Source organism: Bos taurus, chromosome 11 (genome assembly GCF_002263795.3).
Source record: "Bos taurus isolate L1 Dominette 01449 registration number 42190680 breed Hereford chromosome 11, ARS-UCD2.0, whole genome shotgun sequence".
In the NCBI taxonomy this organism is placed as follows: Eukaryota; Metazoa; Chordata; class Mammalia; order Artiodactyla; family Bovidae; genus Bos; species Bos taurus.
The window spans coordinates 75,091,501-75,115,359 of record NC_037338.1 but is presented as its reverse complement, the minus strand read 5'-3'; the positions used below and the strand labels follow the sequence as shown (position 1 = coordinate 75,115,359).

Genomic DNA, 23,859 nt, shown 5'->3' with positions numbered 1-23,859 from the left:
ATTCCCACTGGCTATCTAAGGTGATTTTAATTAATTCAGCACACATTAAAAAACCATTAAAGGGACTTCCCTGGTGGTTCAGTGGTTAAGACTCCATACTCCTAATGCAAGGGATATAGGTTCGATCCCTGGTTGGGGAACTAAGATCTCACATGCCACACAGTGCAGCAAAAAAAAAAAACCTTAATAGTTAACAACAGAATCAGAGTTGTACTTTAAGATGTTGTTTAGTCACTAAGCTGCATCCAACTCTTTAGCCACCACATGGACTGTAGCCCACCAGGCTCCTCTGTCCATGGGATTTCTCAATCAAGAATGTGGAGTAGGTTGCCATTTCCTTCTCCAGGAGATCTCTCTGGCAAAAGGGTAGAGGGTCTTTTGAGGAAGCTTGTGGCAAGCAAGGTATGGATAAAAGAAAAAAGAAAACAATAAAATCTCAGATTAAATTGGAAACGAAAAAGGAACAATTCTGTTAATTCAAGAAAATCCAAATGCTGCTCTCTTTGAATTCCTCGATCAAAATAAAAACTACTTGCAACGGTTGTTGTTGTTGCTGTTGTTGTTGTGTTAGCCGCTCAGTCATGTCCGACTCTTTGCAACCCCATGAACTGTAGCCCACCAGGCTCCTCTGTCCATGGGATTTCCCAGGCAAGAATACTGGAGTGGGTTACCATTTCCTCCTCCAGGAGATCTTCCTGACCCAGATATCAAACCTCGGTCTCCCATATTGCAGGCAGATTCTTTACCCTTTGAGCCACCAGGGACAGTTGTTAAGATTAACATACTCACAAATTCTGTATCTGTCCACATTCGAAGCCGTTCTACTTCTCCTGATCGACGATTCCGTCTAATGTTTATGTTGTCCATTTCCTGTAGTACAGCTTCAGCAGTACTACAATTACATAATAAAACTAGGGTTTAGACAATTGCAGGATCAAACTGTATATCATACAGGTAAAAGAGCTCACCATCAAAGAATAATTAAGCCATCTAATTTCTAACTGTACCTAATATCCCAGTTAATATCTTCTTCTGAACTAGCATCCATTAGAAGATACTGCCTCAAAAACAGAAGGAAACAGGGAATGCCCTGGCAGTCCAGTGGTTAGGACTCAGTGATTTCACTGCTGGGGTCTGGGTTCAAACCCTGGTCAGGGAACTAAGATCCCACAAGCCATGCAGCATGGCCAAAAAAGAAAAGAAAGACAGAAACAGAACATCTTCTGTCATGATATATTAAAATAAAACTTACAAATAGAAGACCTTTGTTTACTCAGCTTCAAATATTTAAATTAATAATACTACTACAAATAACTGACTATCAGATCCATGGTACAAAAAAAAAAAAAAACTAATTCGAATCTTTTTATTTGAAGATGGTGTTAAAAATTGTATAGAATAAAGAATTTGTAAAAAGTTTAAAGCCAGCATAAGGTTAACTGAACTGATACTTTTTTTTTTAATTTACTTATTTTTAATTGAAGGATAATTGCTTTACAATATTGTGCTGGTTTCTGCCATACATCAACATAAATCAGCCATAGGTATACCTATGTCCCCTTCCTCTTAAACCTCTCCCACCTCCCACTCCAAGGGCAGATATATTTAGAAATTAGAGGAAACTGACATCCACAAAATACATACTGACATTGACATTTTAAACACACACGGCACTTACTATGTGTTCAGATACTGATCTAGGTGCTTAACAAATAATAACTAATACTCAAATTTGACGCTACCACAATAAAATATAATTTCCTCTCCTTTCAAATAGGAATTACAGTCATCTCCCTTCTCCAGGCTATTACAAGGATTAAGTAGGAATGATTATTATTTGAGAAGAATACAGTTTCATTGCACATAGATGCTGAGGGAGGAGTCAGCTAGGCTATATCCAACATGTGCAGTCTCAAAAGACTTTCAATTCAGAATCTTGACTAAGTAAAACTATACCTATTATATATCAGTAATGGAACTTAATGTTTCTTGAAAACTGTCAAAACATAAATGTTAAAAGAGCAAATATTAAAGGACTATACTAGTGAAGTTAAAATAAAATTATTTTTTGTATTATCTAAGTATGCACAAGAGCTTAAAAAGTATGAGGGAAAAAAATATGCTATCACATAAATTGCATTAAATCTAGTAAAGTGACTAGAGCTAACCAAGGTTAATTCAAATTAAGTTTTTAAATAATTGTACTGATTGCTAAGTCAGTGCCTAAGTTACTTTTTAAAACACAACTGGCTTAAAAAAAAAAAAACAATTACATGAAACTGCTTACTGCAAAAACATTCATACCTATTTACCAGTTGATCAAATAACAAACTCTGGTTCACACTTTCAAATCTGTTTTTCCTGGAACGACAGCTTTTTCTGACTTCCATGTCACCATTTATACAAGAAAGTTCCCCATCTCCTTTCTTTTCCCCTCGATGGGGATGGCTTCGAAGGGCTACAAGAAGAGAGAAATTTCCATTTCAAAGTACAGAGTATAAAAAGAAAGAAAAAAATCAAAAATTACTTTAAAAAGACTATAAGGAGCTTACTATAACCTCTTAAATGGCTTTAATATCCAATAATGTAAAATTTCTAAAACTGTTTACAATCTGCCATGATAACTTAAATTATTTCAATTGTACTAATTTCTCAATGTTTAACAATTATATACATATTTACCATGACTGTAATCCAGTCACTTCCAACTGTATGCTGAGCATACTAGTAAATTACACTATTTTACCCCACTTTAGAACTCTAACAACATTTTAAGTATTTCAATACTAACCAGTTTCATAATAGAATACTCACATAAGCTACTATGTCCGTTTGGTAATGTAGCACCAGGCTGAGAAGTTAACCTAGAACACAATTATATTTAATATGCAAACACATCAACATTCATTTAAAGAAACAAAAATGCAATACTGGTGGAATCACGTTAATCTTTAAATGTCACTAATGCAATATTACTTTTTTAAAAGGAAAGAAAACATTTTTTTACCTTAAGATTGATAATATACAAATTAATAAAATACATTAGTGAAAAGTCATTTCATTACTTCAAGAAAAGCTTTAATAACAAGTTATAAACTGAACTCACTCTGTCTTCAACTCTATAAATTAAAATCCAATGGAAAGGCTTAAGCTCTGTATGTACCGTAAAGTTAACTAATGCCATAAATAGCAATGGTCACAGATCTTTACTACTTGTTTCCATTGACAACCTAAGATTCAAACAAAGTTATTCAAGCAATAAATTGTAAGAAGAAAAAAGTACTTGAATACCAACAAGGTTTAATAATTTCTTCAAAGTATTATATTACACATTCTAAACTAATACATGAAAACTTAGTTAATCTCTCAAAAGTCATTGTACCACTCTCCCTTTTGGTGGAGGGACAGAAATGTTCAGTCACTAGAAAGATACTTAAAGTGTCATCAAAATATGAAAATTTATGGAAGAAAGTTGCAGTATACCTTACTATAATTAAAATTCAAAAACAAAAACTAAAAATTGTTACATAATAAAAGAGCTGTCAACATAAACTTATTTTTTTTAAATACCCAACAATTATTATTTCCAAATATTAAAAAGGGGAGAGAGACGACATTCAAAAAATAGTATATATGACTTTCTTCTGCTTATCTATGTGGTTTGCACAACATTTTTTAACTAAAATATTCTAACATTTTTGGTTACTCTAGCATGCTTTATGTTAATTATACATATTAATGTCATAAATATTAATTATAAATGTCCCTGTCTAGTAAAAGTCACAGACAGAATGACCACATGATATAAACAAAAACTATTACGTACCTTCCGACTATCAAGAACACAGAAACAAAAAAGTCCATCCCTCCTTTCCCCAGGAAAACAACACAACCATCTTGTTCTAAAATACTACTTCTTGGAAAGTATTTCATTTTTAGAATCTTTATTATACAATTCTCCTGGTTTATGAGCTTGACTATAAAGTAGTAAAATTGATGTTATTAGGTTATTCCTTAACACATTATACATGTGGAATTTCCTAGAATCATTCTTAAAATCCACTTAAAACCACAGAGAAAAAGCATAAATACATTTTGGCTTTGGACCCAACATAATATTAACTCAGGGACATCAGTTAATTCACAATTCTTGGCTTCAAATGAATTTTAGCTGTATGTAAGACCAAATGGTTGGAATTTCACATAAATTATTCAAAAGAAAAGATGCTAACCCTAAAATCATTCTACATAAGAAATCTAAAACTCCGTTGAAAAAATAACATCACTAGGATGAAAACACAGTAACAATTTTTGTTCCTCTAAAGAAGACAGTGCTTACTTGCTTTTATTTCATTGCTAATGAAAGATCTGATTTAAGGTGGGCGAAAAAAGAAAACTTCTTCAATCAATCCCATTAACTTACAATCATAGCTTATTGTCATCACTGTACCATTATCATTTCTCTTTATAAAAAGGAGAAAGAAAAAAAAAGGAGATAGAATATGAAATACTCGGGTGTAAAAAGATAATATTGGTATTTCAAGGGTTGGTCTGCCTATACAATTATATAGGTGCTTAAAAAGTCTCTTGAATCAATGTTCCCCAAAATTAATCACTTAAAATATAACCATGCATTGGAGAAGGAAATGGCAACCCACTCCAGTGTTCTTGTCTGGGAAATCCCATGGACAGAGGAACCGGGCAGGCTACAGTCCTTGGGATCACAAAGAGTCAGACATGACTTAGTAACTAAACATTGTGTCAAAATGATATCCTTGTGAACCAAGGAATTTAAGACATACCTAGTATTTACAAATCTTTAAATGAATTGCTTATTTAATAAAATTATGAGTAGATTTATGCTTAATATCATTTCAAAAGGATTGAATTATTTTACCCTGAGAAATCATTGATGATTTAATCTGAAAACCCTTGTGCATTGATTATATCTACTTATATATTCAAAGCAGTCATTTCTCTTCAATAATTTTATAATATCTCTTGAGTGAGATAAAAAATTAAAAAATAAAAGTTTTCAGCAATCCCCCCCCCAAAAAAATGTAACCATGCAGGTTCATTGATTAAATGAATCCTCTAATAAATCCTTTATGATTATGAAGTCCCCTTTGTTTATTTTTAAAATGGGGAATAAGTGGGGGATATTTTCCTTTATCTCTGTACCCTAAATTTTTTAAATGGAGACACTATCACTGCATTCAGTAATTATTACATTAAAAGTTTCTACATCTTTAATTATGTGGAACAAGCTACCAGTTCAATACCAGACTCAAAAATCATTACTTATTCACCCACATAAACCCAAGGCATTCAATGATTTATGAGAATTTTAGACCTCAATTCAGCAAAAGCATTCATTTGGAAAAACTTTAACCACTACCTGCCTTCAATTCTAATAAGCCTCAGCAGTGGTGATTACACTTCTGCCTAACCTCACTACTCCCTAATCATTTGACCACAAAACAAAATTTTCACACATATTATACTTTAGTGCAGTTAGGCTTATCAAAGATTTAATTTCGTGTGTTTCTCAGAGTATGTCTATTATTCCACAGACATCAAATGCATGCCATGAGAATTCTCCATGTTGACTCTCCCAACCACCTACTCCCCAACACACAGCCTCCAAATTAGATAAATATCCAGTGGCTAAATAAATGTCAACTGACAAAAGTCAATGAAATGGGATTCTGAACTCAAAATATTTGTAAGCTGCAACAGCTATCTAGGTTAGCAAGTATATTTATGAATTTCTACATATAAGCTAAAGAAGAAAAGATATAATACAGTAGTAAAGATTTTTACCAAGAAAATCCTCATTTTACAAAAATATTATCAATCACTGTAACTATATTGATAAACTTGGGACTTTAAATATATAAACCCAGATTCCTCCCCCCCAAAAAACTTATAAACTATCTCAAATCATTTATGAAGATATCAAAGTTCTAGTTCCATTTTAATCTCTATTTTCATCCAATCTCTAAAAGTTATTCCTAAATGTTATTTTACCAATCAACAGTAGTTTCTTTAAAGAATTTAATGGTTGTTAAAGTCCTTTAAGATTCATCATTTTTCATAGCTAATACTAATTTTTATCTTTATTCAATTTTCCTCCAAATGAACTGCATTTTAAAAAATCATTTTCCTGAAAGAACTTCAGTCATTTTACCTTAGATGCGCTCAGGACTTTAGATTACCAAAATAAAGGAATTAGGATTCTCAGGTTCATGACATAAAAACTAATATAAGCACTCATATAAATCCTGATTTTTGTATTTATATTATCTCAAAATCTAAAATATTTTTAACTACAAGTTTCCCAGAAATTCAATTCTGTTGAATCTGACAGACCAAATGGCATTTTCTTTTCAGGTCATCTGAAATACTAAAAGACTCTAGCAGTGTCTTTTCACATTCACATAACCCAAAAACTTTTAAAATTATGTGAATTGCTAAACATTATTCTCCTGTCAAAACAGAAGCAGTAAATTCTATTAGCATTCATTATTTCTTAAGTTTCTTATTCAAAATGTACTGAAAGTTTTTTTAAAGGATAAGGTATCTAAATGGAAGCAAAACTCTTTTTTTACATGAAAGACATGATTAAGATTAATTTATACAGATCTCTGAGTGGATAAGGTGTGAAAAATCTATTGTACTAGAGAGGCTCATACTTGAGTTACACTGTTAAAATTATCTTACAATTAAAAGCCAAACTTTTAACAGTAAAAGAATACTTTTTAGAAACATTTGTTAGAAAAAGAAGCCTGATTCACTCATCTAATAAACACAGGATACAGATTACATCCTATAAATCAAGTGTATAAGTATAATTAAAGGAAAGTACTTATTTTAAGTGACATCATTATAGTGATCTGGATCTGTTTCATCTCACAGATGAATGAGTATGGGAAAGGTGGGAAAGTTAAAAAAAAAAAATCAATAGATGATTCACATAATTTTCAACTTAGCTCTCAGACAATGCAAAATTAAAACTTTTAAATAAAATGGTACATATTAAATTAGGCACAGACTCTTTAGAGACTAGTAAATGTATAATGCCTATCAAAATCTATGTAACTCCAAAGATTATTTTCATTAAAGACTAATAGCAGTGTCCAGAATTTACCTACAGACATAAAATAAAAATACTGTCAAAAAGGAATTTCCTTTTACTTTTGTTTGCAATTGGCATATCATCAGCACTTTTACATTAAAGACTTTGGAAAAAAGAGAAGCTAAGGATTCTAAGCTGAAAATTTAAATCTCTTCTGAGTGTATATACAGCTATCCTATCTACATTAAATTAGTACCACTTACTTTGGTGAGTAAAATTATGTTCATAATACATATCAAAACAGACACAGAGAAAATTTAAGTTGAAAACAGTCAGATACATGAAAAGATTTATTAGAAATTAATTTAGATTTTATTACATTTTAGCATACCAATTCAAGTGGAATATTTAATAATTTTAGGAAGAAGAGATTTTATTTTATTTTTAAATAAAAAATATACTTCTAACCATTGTTTTTATTTAAATTTTCAGAAGTATAAACATGTATGCACATTCAAGACCTATCAAAATTCTTAATGTTTTAAGTAATAATAGTTTCCATTACATACTAAATGTATTTTTGGTATATTTAGAGAAAATAAAATTACATACAAAAATTATAAAATAAGCTTAATACAATTTATAAGTATTCCTAGACAGGTGGTTTTACAATTTAAGAAAATTAGCATTAATATCAGCCCTGAATCCCATCAAAAAAATTATGAAAAAACAATGGGTGAGTTCTCCCTTCTCACCTGGCCTGTCCACTTGATATATTCCATTCTTCTCGCTGACCAGTAGTTCGTGATTTTGATTTGTCTTTGCAAACAGAGTCAGGTTGTTTCAAAGTGCGTTTGGCTGGAGGAGACACATGGCTATCACTTAAACTACCATCAGCTTCAGCTTTCTGAAAGAAAAAGTTTAAAATGCATTTCTTATTAAAATTCATAGAATTCTTAAATTCCTGGATAGTGTTTATTCAACCAAAAACTATCTACTGAAGGAATCCCTCTACAAGTGTAGCAAAATGTAATCATCTGTAAATACAAAAACAAAAAAGTTAGATAAATTTACGCTCCAAAAAGTACATTTAGTTTTTATTTTAAAATAATTTCAAGACTACAGAAAATATGTGTAGATATTATCTAAATACTCCAGTGTGTAACTTACAAGAAAATTCTGCTACATTAGCATCATTCAATCCTCCCAATTAGGAAATCATCATTGATGTAACATAAAGCTAATTTGCAGATACATTCAAATGTTATCAAATGTCCCAACATGATCTCTCTTTCCTTTCTGATTCAGAATTATATCCAGGAACATATACTGTATGTAGTTATCAGACCTCCTCTGCCTCCTATCTGGAACAGTCCCCTCAGTTCCTCATTTTCATGCCCTTGACTATAAAGAATATAAGCTTTTTAATTCTCTGGAATGACCATCAGTCTGGGTCTACCTGATGTTCCTTGTAACCCAATTCAGGCCATAACATCCATGGAAGAATATACAGACATGATACTATGCATATTGTACCTACCCATCATTAAGAATAACCTTGATCACCTAATCAAGTTGGTGTCTGCCAGGTTTTCCCACTATAAAGTCACTATTTTTCCCTTTGTATTTGATTAGCTTATGTGAAATCATTCTTAAAATTAACCAATACTCTGTTCTTCATCAAACTCACTAGCCACAGCATTCTATGACTATTACTGGCCTTTATCCAATACCATCATGGTGGTAATTATCTAATCCAATCACTCCTATATAGTTTAGTTGGCATCCTAGTAGGGGCTTCCCTGGTGGCTCAGAGGTTAAAGCGTCTGCCTGCAATGAAAGAGACCCGGGTTCACCCTCCTTACTCAATTCATTCACTCATTTCCTAACTGGGAGGAAAGAAAAAAGCAAGATTTCCTCAAGTTTGTTCAGTAAGTTAATAGAAATTGCTAGGAGAAACAAAGGAAAGCTCATAGTCAAATACATTTCAGAAAACAATGAGGTCCAAGGTTTTTTGCTTCAGGACTTGTAAGAGTCTTTAGTATGTTAACATGCAGGGACTTTCCTGACAGTCCAATGGTTAAGACTCTACTTTCAATGCAAGGGGTGCAAGTTCCATCCCTGGTAGAGGAACTAAGATCCCACAGGCCATATGGTGATACAGAAAAAAAGTTAATATGCAATATAAATCTCCAAGTATGGATGACAGTATATAACAATTCACAAACTTATTTAATCAAGCTCTTTTTTTCATGGGGCATCTGTCAGTTCAGTTGCTTAGTCATGTCCGACTCAGACCCCATGGTCTGCAGCACACCAGGCTTCCTTGTCCATCAGCAACTGGAGTCATCTGTAGGTACTGAAGTTTCACAAATACACTCTGGGAATAAGTACTATGTACTTACTGAATTCAAGGAAAAATGGTAAAAGTATTTGAAGTTAAGCCATTTTTTAAATATGTGAGTTATTATATAACTGTGAATATTATATAACTAATGACTTTGAATATCATAAGTCATATGAGTTTATATGTTTATTTACTAGTCATTCTCTCATATTCTACAGGCTTTTTACAGCTTCATTCAGGAGTATCTCTCAAAGTGTTGTCCACATACTAACTGAATCAGAAAGCACCTGATCTGTCATTAAGAAACATAACCTGCCAAACTAGAACCTTGGGTGGAGGTGGGACATTTTCAATGAGAGCCTCCAAAGGATTCTTAGCACACAGAAGTCTGAGGACCTCTGGCATATAAAAGATTTAAGTATAGCATGATGCACATCATCTTAAATGCTGTACTATATTACTCCTACAGTGAAAAGACTTCAATCATGACTCGGCTTATAAACAGCATTACAAAGGCTTCCTTCCCTCCAAAGAACTCTAGGGATTTAAGTAAAGCAAAAAAACAGATGCAAAAAAACAAGATGCAAATACTACAGAATAATTACTTCAACATCATCTAATTAACTTCAAGCTTTGAGAAAGCTTTACCTACAAACCTGATACCAACAGTTCACCTTTAATAGGATGATCATAATGCTCAACTTTAACTTCTTCAAAGCATTTTACTAGTTAATTATAACCTAACCCTTTGAGGGAAGGCGTTGCTAGTTTCAGGATAAAAATATTTAGGAGAGATTATGCAATCTACCCACAGTCATTTAGCAATATGTGTCAGAGTGGTTACAATCCATGAGCAGGAAAGGCATTTCAAACAAAGGGAATAATTTCATTTAACAAACATTTGTTGAGGACCTACTGTGCACATAAGACATGGGGGGAGGACTAGGTAATGGTTTTAAAAAAAAAAGACTAAAATCTTCTTAACCCTTTTACACAATCTATTGAATTGACAGCTACAGTAACAATATATAGCAAATGATAGTTAAGTACTATAATAGGAATGGGATTCCCTGGTGGATCAGATGGTAAAGAATCTAGAAATACACAATTCTCTGAAAGCAAAAAATGGTAACTGCCAGCTGAGATGAAGGAAGACATCATAAACCATGTGGACTTTATTTTATAACAATAATGGAACACCTAGAATTGTCAGAGGAACATGATTCAATGATGTGATACATTCCAAGAGAGGTATAATAGTAATAATGTCAAATCGTACAAAAAATACAATAAAAAGTTGTCCTTCCCACCTAAGTGACTTTTTTGCTAAACTCTAACCTTCTAAAATAGGTAGAAAAGTTTTCCAATTTGTAAAAGTGAATTTCCTGAGTTTCTTAAACCATACTCATCAGCTACCACAAATATTAAACACTATTCTACCATAAATCTCCTAAAATTAGGTAAAAGAACTTGAGAATAATGAAACAGAAGAATTTTATGCTACCCTGGTTGTCAGGGAAGGCTTCCTGCCCAGATTAGAATTTGTTCAGAAATCTAGAACCTGGACTTAAAAAACAAAAAGAATGTACCCAAGCACAGCATTAAAAAATGAAAAATTCGAGGCAGTAAGTGAATTAGTAAATCAAGAGATTGATTCAAGTCCTGATGATGGATTCACACAGCATTATAAATGTAGAAAATAAGAAATATTAAATGTAAAGACAGAGTGGGCATAAAAAGTGGTTGCTGTGTTTTAGGAGCTATGGAGGAAGGTGGAGGGATGTGGGGGGAGGTAAGTAGTGTGCAGATGTTGATGGGAGAAATGTAACAGTTAATTATGATTTTGAAAGTTAGGTTTAGAATCCTAGCCAGAAATCTAGGGAGATGTCTATCAGATTGTGGGAAACACAATTCTGAGACAGAGTGATGTGAGGACTAGAGATAAATATGAAATTGTACTAAAAGGGTCATAGGTAACATACAGAGTGAAAAAACAAGAGAAGTAAAAAAAAAAAAAAAAAAAAAAAAACTTTTAAAAATGCCTACATTACAGAGATGGAGCAGAAAGGATCTCACATAAACTAGAGAAAAACACAGAGTCTCACTCAAACAAGGGGAGTAGAAGTTTGGTTATAAAAAGATCAGATGGGATAAAAGCTGGTAAATGTGTGGATTGTTAATTAGGAGGTCACTGTAACTTATTTTTTTCCACTGTAACTTCTGACAGTGGTGAGAATGTACAGGTGATAAACCACAAAGCTACTCTTGAAAGTGTCAGAATTAAGAAAATAAGACAATAGTCTTAAACAGGTTACAAAGTCAAAGAAGTCAGTGACGAAATTTTTTTTTTTTTAAAGAGACCTGGATTCTTGTAAATACAAGAAAAGGGACCCACAGAAGAGAATAAGCTATAATAAAAATTTAAAGAGGGGAATTCCCTGGTGGTCCAGTGGTAAAGACTTGGTGCTCTCACTGCTGGGGTCCATCCCTGATTGGGGAACTCAGTTTAGTTCAGTCGCTCAGTCGTGTCTTTTGAACTGTGGTGTTGGAGAAGACTCTTTGCGACCCCATGGACGGCAGCACGCCAGGCTTCTCTGTCCCTCGCCAACTCCCGGGAGTTTACTCAAACTCATGTCCATTGAGTCAGTGATGCCATCCAACCATCTCATCCTCTGTTGTCCCCTTCTCCTGCCTTCAATCTTTCCCAGCATCAGGGTCTTTTCAACTAAGTCAGTTCTTCACATCAGATGGCCAAAGTATTGGAGTTCCAGCTTCAGCATCAGTCCTTCCAATGAATATTCAGGACTGATTTCCTTTAGGATGGACTGGTTGGATCTCCTTGCAGTCCAAGGGACTCTGAAGAGTCTTCTCTGACACCACAGTTCAAAAGCAAAAACTAAGATCCCACAAACCATACAGCAAGCCCCTTCCCCTCAAAAAAGAGCAAGATAACTGATGAGGAAAAGATCCTCAAAGAGAAAAGAAAAAACAGAATAGGAACAGCCCTTGTTAGAAAGTATATTGGTGCCATCAACCTGTTCCAGTTTTCTTTATAAGACAGCTTTTTCTTCCACCTTTTGAAAAAATGGGTACTCCTGTTTTCATGAGAAAGCTTTAAAGGGCAATTTCTTTTTCTTTCATTTGTAAAAAGAATTCACAGAGGCAGCAGTTACCATGACTTCAGAAAACAAAACTCACACTGCTATTTATTTTCTTAGAGCCAATACTAGTCTACAAAGTCCTAAAACTTCAGGCACACAAAATAGCCTAAAATTTCCTCAAATATCCCAAGAGCAACAGCTTACTAGTTTAATATTTCTAAACAATCATCATGAAAGACTATAGAAAGAAGGAAAAAATATAGAAGTGAGCTGAGGAGTCATAAAAAGATAAAAATAGTTTATATCTCTCACAGTTTAAACAGCAATTTTCTTCCTGGAAGATAATATCTTTTTATCTGAAAATATTACATGACTTAAAATGACAAAGAGACAATGGGCAGACTACAGCATGCCACAGACTTAAAAGAGAGAACAGTCTCCTATTGCAGCACTACCACTGTCACTCAAAAACTACTACTTACTTCATGTGCTGTGCTCAGTCACTCAGTCTGACTCTTTGCAACCCCACGGACTGTAGCGCGCCAGGCTCCTCTGTCCATGGAGTTCTCCAGGAAGAATATTGGAGTGGGTTGCCATTTCCTTCTCCAGGGGATCTTCCCAACCCAAGGAGTGAACCCAGGTCTCCCACATTGCAGACGGATTCTTTACCATCTGAGCCACCAGGGCATAAGATTGATAAAACCAGGTTGAGGAAATATTCGGTTGGCCAAAAAGTTTCTTCGGTTTTTAAGTGCCAGACACATTTTTCACTTTCACTTTTCACTTTATTGAACAATGTATTCACCATTTTGTTCCATTACCTTCTATTACTTTTCAGGCAACTTCATAATTCCACCTTCCCAAAACTTTTTATCTTACTGAGCAGAGAACTGTTCTAGGTACCTTTTATAGTCTTTTGAAATTTTTCCATTAAGAGAATTTTTGTAAAGACTGAAATAAGTGAAAATCTGAAGGTGCAATATCTGGTGAATATGGTGGATGAACCAGAACTTCCCAAGCAAGCTCTAACAGTTTTTGCCCGGTCATCAGAGTAACGTGCAGTCTCACTAAAGGTCTTCATGACAAAAGAATATGCATTTTCTGTTGACTAATTCCAGACAATTTTCATTGAGCACTACTTTTAGTTGCTCTAACTAGAAGCAGTACTTATTGGAATTAATTGTTTGGAATCTGCTCCTGCTCATGGTAGAGGATTCCCTTCCAATCCCACCATATACACATCACCTTCTTGGGATGAAGATCGGCCTTTGCTGTGGTAGGTGGTGGTTCATTTCACGTGCCCTACAATCTCTTCCATTCCACATTATTGTATGGTATCCACTTTTCACCACCCATCACATTTTTAAAATGGAACATTTTCATTACATTTAAGTAGAGAATTACATGCAGAAATGCAGTCAAGGTTTTTCCTGACTAACTTATGTGGAACCCAATCACCACAGCGATGAAGATAACCAAGCTGGTGAAAATGATTTTCAGCACTTGATTTGGATATTTTGAGTATGTAGGCTCTCTTCCACATAGTATAACATAAATTGTTCTCAACTAATATTTCCCTTTGATTGGCATCAACTTCAACTGGTCTACCCCACCACGAAGCATCGTCCAGTGAGAAATCTCTAGCATGCAAGCTTCCCAAACCACTTTTGACACATTCCATCTGTCAAAGCACTGACTCCATATGTTATACAAATGTTTTTGTGCATTTCAGTTGCAGTTTTACCTTTCTTGAAACAATAAAGCCTAATTTGCTGAAAATGTTGCTTTTTTCTTCCATCTTCAATATTATAATGGCTACACAAAAATTCAACAATTTTGTAAGTTTGTTTAATGAATGCTGATGTGACAGCTGTCACAATACAATCTAACAGAATTGTTTCAAATGGAGTTAAAGACAACTAAGTGCTACTAGGAAAAAACCAAACTATTTGACCAAGCACTACAAGTAACAAATGTCTACAACTGCAGCCTGACAGTGGATAGTCTCAAGTAAGGATACTTGCTTGACTTTGTAGTAGTAAGATAACTTCATAAGCTTATTATCTTCGGTGATCCATTCCTTCCACAAACAAAATTTACTAACACCTGTTACTGTGTTATCTTGTTCCCAGGTGGCACAAGTGGTAAAGAATCCACCTATCAATGCAGGAGACACAAGAGACACGGGTTTGATCCCTGGGTCAGGAAGATCCCCTGGAGGAGGAAATGGCAACCTACTCCAGTATTTCTTTGCTGGAAAATTCCACAGACAGAAGAGCCTGGTGGGTACAGTTCCTGGGGTCGGAAAGAGTTGGATATGACTGAGCACACATGTACATACATATTACTTTGCTAGATACTAAATATACTTGATGATTAAACAGTCTGTCCTTAAAGAAACTTAATTCCTAACTCCTTAAATTAGCCAGTAAAAAGTATATAAGATGCTTGCTCCTTGGAAGAAAAGCTATGACAAACCTAGACAGTATATTAAAAAGCATAAACATCACTTTGCTGACAAAGGTCCATATAGTCAAAGCTATGTTTTTTCCAGTAGTCATGTACAGATGTGAGAGTTAGACCAGCAAGAAGCCTGAGCACGGAAGAATTGATGCTCTCAAACTGTGGTGCCAGAGAACACTCTTCAGAGTCCCTTGGACTGCAAGGAGATCAAACCAGTCAATCCTAAAGGAAATCAACCCTGAATATATTCATTGAAAGGACTGACGCCGAAGCTAAAGCTCCAACACTTTAGCCACCCGATGCGAAGAGCCAACTCACTAGAAAAGACCCCGATGCTGGAAAAGACTGAGGGCAAGAGCAGAAGAGGGCGACAGAGGGTGAGATGGTTAGATGGCATCACTGACTCACAGGACATGAGTCTGAGCAAACTCCAGGAGATAGTGAAGGGGACAGGGAAGCCTGGTATGCTGCAGTCCATGGGGTTGCAGAGTTGGACTTGACTTAACAACTGAACAACAGCAACAATTGCCAAAAATGTTGCTTTTTCCCTTCCACCTTCAATATTAAAATAGCTGCACAAAAATTCACCAATTTAGTAAGCTTTTTCTTTAAAGCACAGCTGATGTGACACTTGTCATGCTACAATCTAACAAAATTGTTTCAAATGGAGTTAAAGATAACTAAGTGCTACTAAGAAAAAAACAAACAATTTGGCCAACCACTAAAAGTAACAAATGTGTACAGTTAGTTACAGCCTAACAGTGGATACAGTCTCAAGTAAGGATACTTGCTTGGCTTTGTAGTATTAACATAACTTCATAAATTTATTATCTTCAGTCACTCTTTCCTTCCACAAACAAAATTTATTAACATCTATTACTGTGTTAGATATAAACATACTTGATGATTAAACAGTCTGCCCTTCAAGAAACTTAACCCCTAACTCCTTTCATCAGCCAGTAAAAGGTACAAAAACTTAAGTGCGGAGAGTTTTGGGGAGTGGGGTGCATATTGCTTTAGCCTATTTATAGAACAATTTGGCAAAAACTATAAAAGCTTAACGTATAATATACCTCTGACTCAATATTTCCACTTTGCCTAAAAGAAAAAGGTCATTTTATGTGACATTATTTATAATATTAAAAACATGGAGAAAACCTACCTGTGTATCAACAGGGAAAAGTTCAAGAAGTGAGGTGTAAAGATACAACAAAATGTTAAAAAGCTAGCAAGGACAGATATGAAAGAATATACATGATACATAGTTAAAGAGAAAAAATAATTATCATAAGTAGTATAAATAACCCATACTTACATGTGCAATGGTCTGGAAAGATATACACCAGCTTTAACAGTGGTTATCCCTGGGAAGAATGAACTAAAGGAATCATGGAAGTGGGGAAAGTCCTTTCATTTTTTTCTGTGCATTTCCATATTATTTGAAATACTGATTTCATGACTTTAAATAAGAGTCTTGTGTGCTCCTTTCCCTTCAGTGTCTGGCATATCAAGTCACTCAATAGATACTAAAAATTAAAGAAACTTCCATTTCCAGTTGAACTGTTGCTTTTAAAATCATATGGCCTTAGGCAACTATCACTTCTCAATTCTCCCATCTAATAAACTTGGAGACTTAATTAGAAGAATAAAAACTAAAACATGAAAATTAAGTTACATTTTTTTAATTCATTTCAAATACTTCCAAAAATTTTCATACAGAAACTACCCTGCACCAGTTTCTCTCATGTTTGTACACATCTCTCAAAGACGTTTCCCCTGTTTCTATATACATATTTAAAATTATTACAATGTGACACTGATTAAGAAACTACAGTGTGCTGGGGCTTGATTTTGTTTTTTAAAATTGGATTCCCTTAACTTGCACAATCAAGTATACAACTGCAACACCCACCCTAAGTGTGAGCACTGAAGTATATTTTAGATAAAGGATGCTAGTAAGCTATAAGGGAAATGAATTTTCATCAAGCAACTTCAAGGTCCCTAACAAGTGAGCCACTTAACAGAGGTACCAAAATGCTCAACAGAGGTCTGCAACAAGAAGCACCGAGTCTTATTTACTCAAATTGTTTTTGTTCAGTTGCCAAGCTGTGTCTGACTCTTTGCGACGCCATGGACTGTGGCATGACAGGCTTCCCTGTCCTTCACTATCTCCCAGTGAACTCATGTCCATTGAGTCAGAGATACCATCTAACCATCTCATCTTCTGTCGCCTCCTTCTCCTCCTACCTTCAATCTTTCCCAGCATCATGGTCTTTTCCAGTGAGTCAACTCTTCACACTAGGTGCCCAAAGTATTGGAGCTTCAGCATCAGACTTTCCAAGGAGTATTCAGGGTTGATTTCCTTTAGGATTGATTGGTTTGATCTCCTTGCAGTCCTAGGGACTCTCAAGAGTCTTCTCCAGCACTACACTTCAACTGGACTTCCCTGGTGGCTCAGACGGTAAAGTGTCTGCCTACAATGCGGGAGACCCAGCTTCAATCCCTGGGTTGGGAAGATCTCCTGGAGAAGGAAATGGCAACCCACTCCAGTATTCTTGCCTGGGAAATCCCTTGGACGGAGGAACCTGGTGGGCTACAGTCCAGGGGGTCACAAAGGGTCAGATATGACTGATCGATTTCACTTTCACTATTCAAAAGCATCAATTCTTTGGCACTCAGCCTTCTTTATGGTCCAACTTTCACATATCACAAGTCCCCAGACTTAGTCTTTTTATAGGGATTTTTTTCCCAAACCAGCTTTAAAATAGTAGGAAACAAAAATATTGCCAAAATATTATCTTCACATTATATGCCTGCTCCTCTCCCTACACCCACCCCCTGAAAATCAGGCAGCAAGCAATTACTGAAAAAAATCACTGTCTTGTATTTCATATCCCCACAGGCTACTGTTCATTCTTCTAATCTCAATACTAAACACTACAACTCCAGATAGTCTAGTAAAAATCTGCCTACATACAGTACTTTCTGACTGTACAATGGCAGCCTTCTTCACCTTTTCAGATATTTGTGAAAACTGAGTGAACAGCATCAAACAGTAGTGATAAATACAGATGAGACAGTAAGAAACAGATGTGTAAAAGACAACTTGACTTAAATATTACCCTATTACTAATGCCTTTTTGGCCTTCTACAGGTCACTTAACCTCTTCAGCAACTCAATTTCCTCCGCTGTAAAACAGGATACCATCACCTGCCTCATGGGGATTGCAGGGGTTGAATAAGACAGCATTCAACACCTGGTATGAGATGCTAAGCAAACCTTAGTTTACTCCTCTCCTTCTTATTAGAATTGGTGGCCCATTACCACCAAATGGGCCAAATTGTTGGGCAAATTGCAACATGTAATTACAGCAAAAGTGAAGACCACCAATATGAAAATAATTTCAAATGAAGCTACTTTCCATTCATTCATTCAAAAACTCTTTACAGGGGTTAGGACTTAGTGCTTTCACTGCAGTGACCCAGGTCCAATCCCTGGTCAGGGAACTGAGATTCTGCAACCTGAGTGGTGGAGAGGGGAAAAGAGGAGACTATTTATTGAGCACTACATCTGGAAGGCATTGTTGCAGGCACTCAGGATATAGGTGTGACCACGACAATCTCTATCCTTAAAGAACATCAAAGAGTTCCACTCAAAACACTCAATGAGTAAAGGATCAGAACTCTTATCACACTGAGAATCCATGTCATCTGGCCCCTACCTTGAATTGATTTTTTCTGTTAACAATTTCTCATGTATATTCCACATGCATACTTAGAGCCATGAAGGTGGGGACTGTATTTTATTTACCCTCTATTCTCAGAGTTCAGTCCTCCCACTTTTCACCCACTAGATTGGTTACTTATTATGCTATTCATTCATTCATTTAACAAGTATTTATTAAGCATCTTCTATATGTCAGATGATGTACTAGACCCTGGCAATACAGCAGTTGTGGGGAAAATGAAATATAGTGTCTGGTCCCAGGGAGCTTATAGACTACTCTAATAGAAAAGTCTAGGAGAGAAAGACTGTAACCAAAGGTATATATTCTACCTACAGATTAAACAATCTAAAAATGAAAATTTTAAAAATCTTATGCCAAAATACTTATAGCTCAAAAGCATCTGAAGTTTAGAATCTTATAGCATATACTTAAAATATCTAAAAGCTGAAACAAATCACGACCTATTAATTTTAACACAGCTTTTCTATTGTTTGACATAAGCCACTTACAACACTTGCCTCTCTAAAAATTGTCTAATGCATATTTAAATAAAGTTAGCACATTTTACATAGGGTTTTCCCCCTACCTTTGTACTTCCATAGAACTTTTTACTCAATGACTCATTTTTCACAAAATTCTCCCCCAGAACAGACACATAACAGAAACATAAAACATTCCTAATACAAGATCAAACACCCAAATATCAAGAAACCACTCAGGAACGTACACAAATGAAACCTCATTATGTGTGTCCAAAAAGAAATGCCAAACACATAACTCAAAATAATGCGGCACTTTCCTAACGTGCAACCTTAAAGAGACAGGATCACTCCCCACTCAGGTGCAGACACTGGTTGGGCTCCTTACTTCTCATAACAAATGTTAATCCTACCACCTGTCCACTGAGCTTTCAGAGGTTACAGGTTTACCTATAATCAGTATTTAGAAGACATGCAATCAAGGGTGTATCCAAGGATGGTTAAAAAGATTATCTGCCAAGGAAAATGACTTGAAGAACTAGTATGCATTCACTTCTACAAGTGTAAATTTCATCCATGACCTAAAAAACTGCAAGTCTATATATCTGGACTACAGAAATGGCCAACAAATGAATTTTTTTAAAGTTTCATTATCAGTTCAATCCTGGAGATAAGCCTATGAACTTTATAGCTGCTTTTAGTTCAAAACTGTGACAGGGGAAATTGTTTTACAACATTACGCAATACCACCTATATGGTGCTCCATGTGAATCTGACATAAGGAAAAATTTGCTCTACTCTGAGGAACTTGTATTCTTCTCTACTTATCTGAGAGTTATATATATGGTTATATTTCCCTCTCAGGCTTCTTTTCCATGTTTAACCCTCAACTTCCACCATGCAGCTTCTATTACACTGGCAAATGAATGAATGTTGAAAAAGAAAAAGTACAGAATGATAAAAGAGCCTATTAAAGAAGGCCTGAGAGATTTTTTCCTAAAAAATAAAAATCAAGCAGATTTACCTATAAAGTTACTCAAGATATGTATTTTGATTCTCTCAACTAAGATTCAAAAAGCACAAAAAAGTAGTGACAAGCCAAAAGTACCAACAAACAGGCCTAAAAGAGATTAAAAAAAAAACAAGGAGTTGAAAATTTTTTTTAACTGCTTTCCATTTCTGACTACAGCATGACTTTGCTGCAAGTGACTCTTAGCAAATAAATGCTAATTAACTGACCTAAAAGAGGTCAAGTTTTATACACGTTAAATAAGCAAACAAAGCCAAGTATATAGGAGAAATTATTACACAAAAACTGCAGAGCACAAGTCAACTTGACATTAAAATAGTGTACGCACAAAAAAAAATCATTCCAATAACCTACAATAGGTATCATGTTTATTTCACTACCCTACACACACTTGGGGAAAAGGCAAAGCTATGACAGCTCATGGTCCTAAGGCTTTTCAGAGCAAATAAAATGTCTCTAGACACAGTGGATCAAATAGTCTAAAAATGAGAGAGGACAAATGGGGTGGGGGAGGGGGTGAAATCAGCATCACCTGTAAAGAACATCACACAAAAATAGAAAAGAGGGAATCTTTTCATTTCATATCATATCAAGAGGAATACATCTCTTACCACAAAAATAAGTCTCCTAAAGCAACAACACAAGCAACCCCATTTTCCACCAAGTAAGTCTTTATAGATATTAGCAAGTGTCTAAGACACACAGACATAAAGGGTGCCTTTTAAGTACACAAGAAAGGGTGAGTCAGGAATGCTAAATTCTTGCAACTGAAAACAAACTTGAAAGGAAGAGCTTACCAAACCCAAATCAACCCATTTCAGAAATATACAGCAAAAAAAAAAAAAGAAATATACAGCAAAGAAATCTACTGCATGCTTCATAAATATACAGTCTATAAACTTAAATTTAGAATTATAACTTATCCTCTTCTAAAGGACAATACAGGATTAGTAAATATCTTAAATTTCTCAGTGAAAGCAATTAGATCATTCCATCATCTACTCGGATCAGAATACAAATCTTAAAGCAGAAAAAAAAATTCAAAGTAAATATTCATTGGCCTGTTGTTCATGGTCTTTTAAAACCATTTTGAAAGGATCTTTGAAACAGTTTCATTAGTATCTCTCTGGAAAGAGCTCTAACATCTTTCATTCTTCTAGCAATTTAAAAGCTACCACATGTTCATTTCCACCTTAGATTATTGATTCCTTGCCTTTTAACATCTCCATAACAGCTGCTTGACAAATTACCTCACCTCATTCCTCAGGGGGGTAAGGACAGCATAATATCCATGAATTCAAAAATGGGACCACAAAATGATCAGTGACAGATGAGCTAATTGCTTTAGATTGAGACACTGCTCCAGAATAGACGAGGCATTCATAACATGATACAATTAAATGGTTACACTCTAAATATTTTATTTGTACTTAAGGGTACAGGGAAAACCTGTCTTCCTTTTATTTTAAAATAGATGTTAGCTTCAGAAAGTCTGTAAACTTGTATGTGTTTGGAATAATTTTGACAGAAAGTTGAGAATAATTATTCTGAATAGTATGCACAACTTTCAGACTTAGCTTTCTTATTTCAACCTAAGAGAGCGGTAAGACCCAAAATAGTCTACTCATAGGGCAATTTAAAAAATATTTTCCAGATTTTTAGCAAAGTAAAGGCCAAACATATTTTCAAAGATACAGCATATTTCAGAAAAGTAAAATAAAATGTGTCTATTGTATTTACCTTAGTTCATTCTGATTAGTGTCAGATACAGAAAAAAAGCATACACAAACATAATCTTGTAAACCCTTATATAAAATATTGCTTTCCTCCCCTAAGAATAACAAAATGGTGTGGATTTAAATGAGTTACTTTAAATGAACAATGTCCAGTCAAATTACTCTTAGAAAATTAGCCTCTCTCTAGACAGAAGCAACACTCTCTTTTCTAAGTTCATAACCAATCTCATAACACAACCTTACCGATTCCTTTAAAGTGATAAAACATACGTATTAGCTTAGAGCTTTACCTTGTAATAAATTTAGGTATCTACCACTTTAAAAAAAAAATACTAAATCATCACCGGTGTTCTTCAAATGTCACTTTCGCAGTAATGGGACAACGGTGTTGTTAACTCATCTTTTATAAACTATTCTACTACCCAGACAAAGACATTCAAGAAACCAAACAATCTGGAGATGATAGTGCCTACTACCAATAATATTCGACATGTTTCTTTCGACGTGCCCCTTTTGCGACCTGAAGACTCTACTAGAAAACTCTACTGAGTTCCTTCTAGAACCCTGGTTAGCGGGCTGGCTGACTCTAAACATCACGTTTGATCGCTCCTGCCTGGAGAGGCGATAGTGTTGATTTTGTTTTTAAAGTTGCTGTCAGAGCAGCTACAAACTTTTTTCAGCATCCCTGCCTGGCTGCCAACTGGAGCTCTCCGCTCACTTCCTCACCAACTTGAACCACCCCCAAACAGTCTGAGAGTAAGCTGGAGTTAGACACCGGCAGGAGCTGACACACTTTACAAGAAGGGTTTGACACCGCAGAAAACTTTCACTTCTCCTCTCCAGCCCTTCCAAACGGGGACTCTGGCCCCTCGCTCGTGCTCCCCCAGAATTCCTCTCTCAGGCCGGACAAGGACACAGAAAGCAAGCTGTTCTGATGTCCCCGAAAAGACAAATACACCTCCCCCCCCACCAACCCCGCAATAACCCTCACCCCTGGACTCAAGTCCCGTTCTTCACACAAAAGAGCGCGGCCAGCAGAGCTGTCCCGGCGCTACCTAGCCGGCTGCCACCCTTCACCGCACCCGCAGACCGGGTCTCCAGCCGCCCGATCGGTCCCCACCGGAGGCTTCCTGCTCCGACCCGGCCAGACAAAGCCCCGGCGGCCGGGCGGACCTGCCAGCCTCCGGACTCGGGCCGCCGCGCTCTTACCCGGGCCTCATCCAGAGCGACGCCGGCGCTGCCGCTTCCCCCGGCCTTGGCGGCGGGGCAGCTGGCAGCACGGGTCTTGGAGGAGCGGGTCCGAGAGGAGATGAAATGGCTGCTGCCTCCGGTCGCCCCGGGCTCTACTCCGGCCCCAGGCCCAGGCCCAGGCCCAGGCGACTTAGATCCGAGAAGGCGCAGAGAGCTCTTCCGGGTGTTCACCATGGTCCAGCCAGGAGGACGGGGTCCACGCCGCGCTAGCGGCGCCCGCCGCGCCGGGGAGACCCAAGGAAGGCCGACCCGCTGTCCGGGCAGTCAGGGCCAGTAGAGCCGGGCCGGGAAAGACAAGCCGAACCAGACTCCGCGGAGAGCAGACGAAGACAGGCGAGAGCAGGGCAGAGGAAGGGAAGTCGGCGTGCGAAGACAGGTAGCTGGAGACGGGAGCGATGCTCCGGGGCGACGGCTCAGACTCTGCCGGCTTCGCCCTCCTCAGCGGGAGCCGAGCGGAGCCGCCATTTCTGCCCCTTTCTCTCCCGTTCTAGCTCTCGAGCTCCGTGCGTCAGGGCTCCAGCGCCGCAGGGCCGACGAGACCGCTTCCGGCCTGGCCGCTGCGGGGCGCTGCAAGGCCGGCCAGCCCTTCTCTTGCCGGCTTTTCCCTCCTCTTCCCCCGCCCCTCCAGTAGGCCCCTCCCAGCGGC

General features: G+C 36.5%; 1 protein-coding gene across 5 annotated transcripts in view; it reads right to left on the bottom strand.

Moving 5' to 3' along the window:
• The window catches only part of ATAD2B (ATPase family AAA domain containing 2B), a 142,364-nt gene extending 118,607 nt beyond the window's left edge, over positions 1-23,757 (bottom strand). For 4 of the 5 annotated variants that reach the window (XM_010810207.4, XM_010810209.4, XM_005212980.4 and 1 more), the window contains exons 1-5: positions 23,172-23,757; positions 7,834-7,985; positions 2,815-2,864; positions 2,305-2,458; positions 790-892 (exon numbers count right to left, since the gene is read on the bottom strand). In XM_010810207.4, coding sequence (XP_010808509.1) covers positions 790-892; positions 2,305-2,458; positions 2,815-2,864; positions 7,834-7,985; positions 23,172-23,387 — 675 coding nt within the window. In that variant the 5' untranslated portion in view covers positions 23,388-23,757. The remainder of the gene's footprint in view (positions 1-789; positions 893-2,304; positions 2,459-2,814; positions 2,865-7,833; positions 7,986-23,171) is intronic. The other variant, NM_001206750.1, reaches the window with a different exon arrangement.
• Positions 23,758-23,859: the final 102 nt, after the last annotated feature.